Raw genomic sequence first — 8,268 nt, forward strand, 5'->3', positions numbered from 1 at the left:
GGTGAAACGATCAAATCCAAACCCCGCAAAGACAACACCGCGGCCCGACGCTGTGCAGCGCTCCGCAGGGAAACTGCGACCGCCGCCCCGGGGAGCGGGGCTCCGCCGACGGGCTGCCTCCCCACGCTGGGTGCCTCCCCCGTCCCCGGCGTGATTCACGCCGATTTCTCATCCCCGCCCGCCCCCGGGGAAAACTTCCCCGGTAACTTTGCCGGTGCCGGTCCCCCGCTCCCCCCGACGGCAGGGGCACACCCCCTCCATCCTCCATCCCAAGCGCCGTCGGAGGCTCTGACGGTGGGGCAGCAGCGAAGGGGGGGATGTCGTAGGTGCTGCGTCAGCGGGAGCCCGACGGCGATTGGGGGAGGCCGCGCTCTCCTCGCGGTCACTAATTATAAAGTGCCGGAGCCGCCGCCGCCGCCCGCACCTGCTCCCGCTCCGCTCGGCGACCCCCGAGCCGCTCCGCTGTCAGAAGCCGCGGGCTCCGAGTTCCTCGCACCGCGCACCCTCTGAGGTTTCTGCAGAGTCTGTTGGGCCTCGCTATAAATAACAGCGGCTTCGACGCCGAGGCTCCAGCAAGGCGCAGCTCACTCCTGACCAGCGCCCGGGAGCCCCGAGGGGAGCCTGTGTGTGAGTGAACCGCTCAGCCTGCGGGATGGGAGACGGGGAGGGCCGAGGCGGCTCTGCCAGGGCTGGTGCCCGCTGCCGGGGCGGCTACTCGGGGCGCTGCGGTGGGAATCCCTTCCCGGGAGGGGCTGCCTTCCTGTCCGTGGCGGGTCTCTCCCCTGGAGGGTTTACGGGAAGGGCGGGAAAAAGTCTTTCTGGTCGCTTCATCTTTGGGTCGGCTCCGGCTCCGGACATAGGGTCGTCGTCTGCTTACCTTAAGAGCCTGCTTGCCTTAAGCGCCTGCTTACCTCGCAAGCGGAAACCACGCCGGCTCCAAAGAGTGTGCGAGCCACCAGAGTTGCGTGCGAGCCAGGACTTGGGGTTTAAACCGCGGCGGCCGAACAGTTTTGTGCCTCCTTTTGCTGCCCCGAAGGTGGAGGATGCAGTGCCGGGGTGGGAGCGGGGGGAGGCCGCTGCCGGCTGACTTCTCTGTCCTTGCAGCCCCCATGGCGATGCTCCTGAGACTCGGCTGCTCGCTGCTGGCCCTCAGCGCTTGCCTGCTCCCGCGGGCAAGGGCGGACTGCGGCCGCGACTGCGCTGCCTGCGCCTACCGGCTGGGACCCCGCGCAGGCATACACCCCCTGGTAAGCAGGAGCGGGGCCGCGGGGGCCGCCTGCCCCTTCAGACATCTCGGCCGGGCCGGGCCCCGCTCCCCCTTGGGTTAACTTCGTGAGGGAGAAAAAGGGGAACCGGGAAAAGGAGGGAAAATAACAAAAAATAAATAGTGGGGAAGATGACAGGGTCGTTCGGAAGACCCAGGTTTGAAGGCGTGCGGCGGCACAGGGGTCCCTGGAGCGCTGGGGAGAGGGCGGCATAAACCCAGTGCGTCCCGAGGATACCGCATCCCCAGACTGCCCGCTGTCCGTCAGCGAGAGGCGGCTTTCGAGGGGATGGAGGGACACCCCGCGCCAGGCAGCTCGGGGGGAGCAAGGAAAAAGCCAAGTGAAAACGTGAAGGGGAAGGGAAATCCGGGCGAAGAGGGAAAGGAGAGGTCGCTGCCGGGCACTTCAGCACGAGAGGCAAGGACAGGGACCATTCCGAGCTGCCGGCTCCCCGTTAGGGTGAGCACTGTCCCCGCGGGATGGCTGAGGAGATGGAAAGCAGCGGATCTGCCTGAAATCTCACCGAAAGTGAGGTTCAAGTCTGGTTTGTCTAGCAATACCTCCCGCTGCTCTTTCTCTCTGTGCAGTGCTGCACAGCGTTAGGAATATGCCTGTAAAACATCCCTTTGATAATCTCCTACAACAAATCCTGCCAAGAAAACTCCAGAATGCAGAGGGAGGTTTACCTGTAACTTTAATGATACTGAAATTATTTAAAAGTATACTCACAGAGGCAACTCGTGAAAATCTGGGGTCCCTCAGCCCTCCATGAAGAAGGTAGGAACTCAGGCTACTGAGTCCTTTGCCAGCAGCACCTGTGGTTCCTGACCTCAGGTAGATGGATATTGAGGCATCATGCTCTCAACACATTTAAATAATCTGAAAAGTTTTGTTCCTATGATGTCGTAGATTACTTGGGAGCACATAAAAGGAAGGACTGGACCCTATTCTTCTGCAGGATTAGGAATCACTGAGTGCTTGCGCTTATTCCAAAAGCACAAGGATTCACTCTTGACCACAGCAGATTCATAAGGGCAATATTCTTAGGATGGATGGCAAAACAGTTCCCTGTACTTTTTTTGCTTGTATTAGCTTTCAATCAAACCTTAGCTTTAATGTCATCTAGGGGAAAAAAAGTGGTAGTTTGCTCTTTTGGAGGGAGAGGTATGTGATATACTTGTGGATGTCTATATTAATACTCTCTTTTATACACCTTCAGTGTATATTCAGGACAGAATCAAAGTCTCATTCAGTAACAACACTTATTAGCTGAATAGGAAAAGAAGCAATGTGCCATACCTTATGTTCGTTTTACATGTACAGATGATTTTTAGAAGAAAATGTTTCTAGATACTACCATCTAGTAACACAATGACTGAATTTATCACATCATATCTGTAAGATGCAAGATTTATCCCATTGTACCTGGTTATTCACACCTATAAGATAGCATATTCATGTTCATTTGCCAACAGGGATCTATTAAAAATAATTGAAAGGGGGAAAGACCTATTCTTGCTTTGACTGAGAGCAATTTCAAACTCAGGACTAAAGCTGAGATTCCATTCTCTTTATAGCGTAACTGTATCATATAGCAATAAGCATCTAGTGCCAGTTGAGTTACTATGTCACAAAATACATAAATCCCTTTTATTTTCTTATTATAAAAAAGTCATATATAAATTTCTCAGACTGAAATGGGGATGAAGAGACAGGTAAGGAGTTGGTCAGTTAGCTATTAGAGAGAACTGTGCTGGGATTTAATTTCACACTTTTAAAGCATATTGAGATCCTTAGAAAGCATTGTCCATAGGCAGAATAAATGTTTCTCTATTGAAAATATTGCTGATTTCTTCTTTAATTGTTGTGATATGAAAACCATAGCCAAGAAGAAACCCCCCCAGGTTCACCTTTTTTGAAACTGAAGAATGTGGTTTTGTAAGAAGTAACAAGAAGTGACAGAGACAGCAGTAGCTAATATGTGCATTATCATCATTACATGACAGGTTATGAGATATGCACACACATACTGAAAACTTTATGTCTTAGCCTGAAATGTTTTCACTATAGTCAGAAGCAGCACAGTTTAGGACTTTTTCCCCTCTTTCTGGTGGTCACTACTCTGTATGTCAAACTAGCAAAGCCACAATTTTGATCCTGCCTAAGAGAGCCTGTATTTCTGCATTTGTATTGGTACACATTTGAAAGACCTGCTCCATGAAGAGAAACTAATGATAAGACAGAAATTCAGCCTTTAGTGCCATGCAATGTAGTGGAGATAGTGAGCAGTACAGTACAGCTGGCTTCTTTGCAATGACAGTGCCACGTAGCTTCTTTCCTAAAATTTCTGAATGTTACTTTTAATTATTTAGATTTAATACACTTCTACACTTCAATTATGAAGAAAACCACAACTTGTTTTTAGCTTCCCAGTAGTAAATAAAAAGAATAAAGAATCATAACAATGCACCCAAGCATAAGGGAGGCGCAGGAGTTGTATGTGTGGCTTCCTTTGAAAAGGAAACATAGGGGCAGCCTTGACATATAGGACCCACGATCTATCTCATCCAGTGTCCTGTCTCTTAAAGTGGAGACTACCATATCCTTCAGAGAGGGATATGAAGAACTTGAGAACGCACAGGGAGTAAATCAGGTGCTCACAAAGAGCAGCCCTTCCAAGCCACTCACAGAGAGAGGCTTGCTTATGGTCTCGTAAAAACAAGTACCACTAACACAAGGTTGCAGTGAGGTGATTGCTGCTATCAAATCATTCTCAGTAAACCACATCCATTTTTCAGGCATGTACACTAGAATGTGAAGGAAAGTTGCCTTCTGCCAAAGCTTGGGAGACTTGCAAGGAGCTCCTGCAACTGGCAAAGCTGGATCTCTCTGAGGATGGCAACATAGCTCCAGGAGACAAGAAGGAGCTGGATGAGAACCATCTGCTTGCGAAGAAGTATGGAGGCTTCATGAAAAGATATGGGGGGTTCATGAAGAAGATGGATGAGCTCTACCGGGTAGAACCAGAGGATGAAGCTAATGGAGGAGAAATCCTAGCTAAAAGGTATGGAGGGTTTATGAAGAAAGACTCAGATGATGATGCCCTTGCTAATTCCTCCGATCTGCTGAAGGAGCTTCTAGGAACAGGGGATAACCCTGAAGCGGGGCATTACCGAGAGATAAATGAAAATGATGGGGATGTCAGCAAAAGATATGGAGGCTTCATGCGAAGCATAAAGCGCAGCCCTGAGTTGGAAGATGAAGCCAAAGAGCTGCAAAAGAGATACGGTGGCTTCATGAGAAGAGTGGGCAGGCCAGAATGGTGGCTGGATTACCAGAAACGATATGGTGGGTTTCTTAAGCGCTTCGCCGATTCCATTCTCCCTTCAGAAGAAGATGGGGAAACTTATTCCAAAGAGGTCCCAGAGATGGAAAAGAGATATGGTGGATTTATGAGATTTTAATACCTTTCCCTTTATCCTTTTTGTCCTAAATGAGAAAGACTGCCTTATTGGTCATAACTTATTGTAACGTGTTGCTTGTACTGTACAGTTTTTTACTGTCCTTGGTTAATGATGCAACCTGCGATTTGTTGTTTCATGTTTTGTGTTCTTCCAAGTCAAATAACTAATTTTAGTTTTAGTCAAGTTTCAGTCTGTATTGTACTTTCCATGCTAGAACTATTTTGATTACTGTATTCATTTCCTTTAGAGGAAGTACCTCTACAGTAGAGTTGCTTAACTGTATGTACAATAAATTCTTCATCCTAACTGCATAAATTCTGAGAAGTTTTTTGTTTTCTCTCAGTCATGTAATCAAATATCATCTCAAATTTTCTTCAAGCATCAGGGCAATGCCAACCTCTTTTCTGTAATTACAGAATTTGTATTACACACACAACAGCTGAAACACAATTTTGTTTTTAGTTTTCAGTTTCTTAGAGTACTAGAATAATAAACATGCTGTAAAGTGAATATGTGTATTTGCTCTAACTCCTCTAACCAGTTAACAGAATAAATGTTGAAAGCCTAAATATGTAACTCACAGCGTTCACCCAATTCACATGAAAAAAAAATCGTGTGTTTGACTTCAAGCACTAAAAACATTACTCCAATGCACAACACAATGTCACACTTGATTAGTTACATCTTTTCTATCCATCCAAGATAGGATTTCACAGTTGGCCTTAAAGTTGTAAGTGCTAATTCAAAAAGCAGTCAGTTTGTACAAAATAAACTTGACCCAAAACTGCATTAAACCCCCTTTGAAATCCTAATATTACAAAGCACCTGATAAAGAGTTTTCTGTGAAACAGCTTTGTGCTTTATTTCTCAGCTAGTATAAATCACGTTGGTGCTCCTGAAATACAGGAAACTGCTGGTCAGTCTTTTCTGGTTAAGATAAAATTAGTATAAGTAAATCTGAGAACAAAGAAAACCCAACACTATTACATAGTGTAGATCCTTTGGCATTTACATAGGTGTCACTTATATCAAAGGCCAGGCCAATCCCATTGTGCACTTCCTTCCTGCTGAAGGGTTGATAAACCACAAGATATTCCTTTTCCTTCATTAAAAAGCAGGGTGTCTATTTTCCTGCTCTACAGAGTTGATGATACCAGGTTCTGCCTGGTACCAGGCAGAAAATACAGCTGCCTGTAGCAGCTCCATGGCCTTTTCAGGATTCAGTTGTGTTCCCTATCACTTTTCTAGTGAGTGCTTCAGGATGCCACCAGCCACAAGTAACGTCTTCTTCCCATTTTTTCCCCCCATAGCACCTGCTCATCACATCGGCCTCGCTCCTGGAACACAGGACCTCAGTGGTTTTACCCGTAAGGACTTCAGGCTGTGCTCACTAAGCCTAGTCACACATGGGATGCAGGCAATAGTAACAGGTTTGCTTCAAACATACACTCCAGAAAGAACTAAAATGACAATGCAGTTGTATCTTTAATCTTTCAACATTTATTCTCTTCTTTTCCCTAAAACTTACTTCCTTCTAATTTAGTCAGAAAGGTGCCCTTGCCAGCCTTCTAACTAAAACAAGCATTGTTGCACGTGATGATGCAAAAGGTTTACCAGTTGTTGTTACCCATCCTTCACAGTTAATAAAAAAATTTGTGATTTAATGAGGAATAAAACTCCTAAAGTTCTAAAGACCTAGTGTGTATCTAAAGACCTAGTGCGTATCTTGCAGAATGGTTTGATTTACTACACCTCATTTACATCAATTCATGTAGTAATAAAGTACGTGATACAAACATCTAGTTGGGATATATATATGCAGCCCAAAACAGGAGTGAGGACAAGCAAAGTGGAGTCTCTTCCAAGATTGTACAGGCAGGTAGGTGTCAATGTACATGGAAGGGGGATGTGACTTTGATTCTCTAAAAGAAATAACAAAGCTGAATAGTCCTCGTTGCTTCCACTATAATTGAAAACCTCCCCAGACAGACGCTTTCTATCTTAATAATTATAATTCAAAATAAGTGAAATCAGAATAAGATCTAATTTTTTCTGTTGACATGGAATTTCTTATCTTACAACTTTCAGTTATGCCATCACTCACTAAAGTCTTCTAACATTCTCAGTAATTAACATTACTGAGGGGGCTCTCTAACACTAAAGTCTTCTAACGTTCTCAGTAATTAATATTTCAGATGAAATTAGCTCAAAATGTGCCAGTGAATCAAGCAAGGTTTTCTGAAGTCTATTAAATCACAAATCAAAACTAATGTTGAAGGTAGGGTCTACTGGGCTAGGAGATGAAAAAGGGCATCTCATTCTTGGTTCAAGCTGTGGAAGGGTCCTCTAATTTTCCCCTTATAATATATTCCCTAGAAGTGTCACGTCATTGGAAGATTACTGAAACAGCTGTATTGCTTTATATAAACAGAAGGGAGGAAAGCCCAATGTCTAGAAAGAAAATTAATTGCAGGAGTATCCTGAAAGAAGAAATGTAATCCTGAACCAAACCCCATATTCTACATTTCCTTTCCCTGGCTTTTTTAAATGGTAATCAATATTCCAGAGCATTAGCAAATATAGGATCACTGGTATGAATAGTAAGTATAACAAAAACTAAATATGAACAATGAATGCTAGAAGGATCTAGACCAAAAAGATTAATTCCTCTGCATTAGGAACAAAAGAAAGAAAAAGGCTAGTTAGGAACTAATTTGAGGAAGGAAGGGGAAAAAAAGGATTTCCTGAACCAAATGCAGTTCACATATAGGAGCAGATCATGAGAGAGAGAGAAACTGATGAATACAATAATTTCTGAATACCAAACTGCATGCAGCTGGAGCTCTGCCTGAAAACCTAAGTATAAATCTTGGGATAATGAGGAAAGGTCATAGAGCCATTCCCACATCTCAGATATAAACTGAAATATGCAGAGCAGAACTTTGAATTTCCTGGGAGTTTCCTGGTAAATTACTATGTAGTATGATATACAATATATATAAATAACTACAAAATTATTATTACAATAATCAGTATGTACTTATTTTTAAATAATTATAATAATTTACTTTATAGTTGTTTATAACCATATCATAAATACAAGTAATTACAACATTAATGCTGTTAACTGTTTCAGATAATGTTTCCCAAAATAGAATCTTTATAAGAACAGCAACATGTTCTAATTTAATATACTGAAATAAGTATTATTAAACTCTGTTCAACACAGACCCTAAATATGCACTGGCTCATTTTAATTCTGAAGGGAACTTAATTAACAAGAAGCAAAGTTTTCAATGTATTGTGTATAAGGGCCTCTCTGTCATGAAGGATAGTTTTGGAGGCCTACAGATAAGGCAAAGTGACAAATTCATAGCACAATTCTACAGTTTATGTATACATATCAGTGCCACAACCTTCTTCTTCAGCTGGGCTGAAACAAGTAGATTCCTTCCTATGCCAACAGGAGCACCCCAGAATTTGCAACTTAAAAGTCAAATGAATGGTTAAGGTCCCTGAGCCTAGGTTGCTTTGAGAAT

General features: G+C 44.1%; 1 protein-coding gene across 2 annotated transcripts; it reads left to right on the forward strand.

Annotated features, from left to right (window-relative positions):
* Nucleotides 1–293: 293 nt before the first annotated feature.
* Nucleotides 294–5,044, forward strand: PENK (proenkephalin). 2 transcript variants are annotated; one of them, XM_062633351.1, is made up of 3 exons: nt 294–627; nt 1,105–1,247; nt 4,064–5,044. In XM_062633351.1, the coding sequence occupies exons 2-3, from the start codon at nt 1,110–1,112 to the stop codon at nt 4,727–4,729; spliced, it is 804 nt and encodes a 267-aa protein (XP_062489335.1). In that variant the 5' UTR covers nt 294–627; nt 1,105–1,109; the 3' UTR covers nt 4,730–5,044. The 2 variants fall into 2 exon arrangements, with proteins under 2 accessions (XP_062489335.1, XP_062489336.1); XM_062633352.1 differs by lacking the exon at nt 294–627 and adding an exon at nt 904–1,036.
* The last annotated feature ends 3,224 nt before the right edge of the window (nt 5,045–8,268 follow it).

Source organism: Pezoporus occidentalis, unplaced genomic scaffold, assembly GCF_034315485.1.
Source record: "Pezoporus occidentalis ecotype Australia unplaced genomic scaffold, CSIRO_AGI_Poc_V1 ctg4, whole genome shotgun sequence".
In the NCBI taxonomy this organism is placed as follows: domain Eukaryota; kingdom Metazoa; phylum Chordata; class Aves; order Psittaciformes; family Psittacidae; genus Pezoporus; species Pezoporus occidentalis.

What these genes read in the sequence shown, in the direction of transcription:
- PENK (XM_062633351.1), top strand. Translation starts at nt 1,110, where the DNA reads ATGGCGATGCTCCTGAGACTCGGCTGCTCGCTGCTGGCCCTCAGCGCT. An exon ending in GCGCAGGCATACACCCCCTG is followed by an intron (nt 1,248 to 4,063) that starts GTAAGCAGGAGC and finishes TCCATTTTTCAG; the next exon opens with GCATGTACACTAGAATGTGA.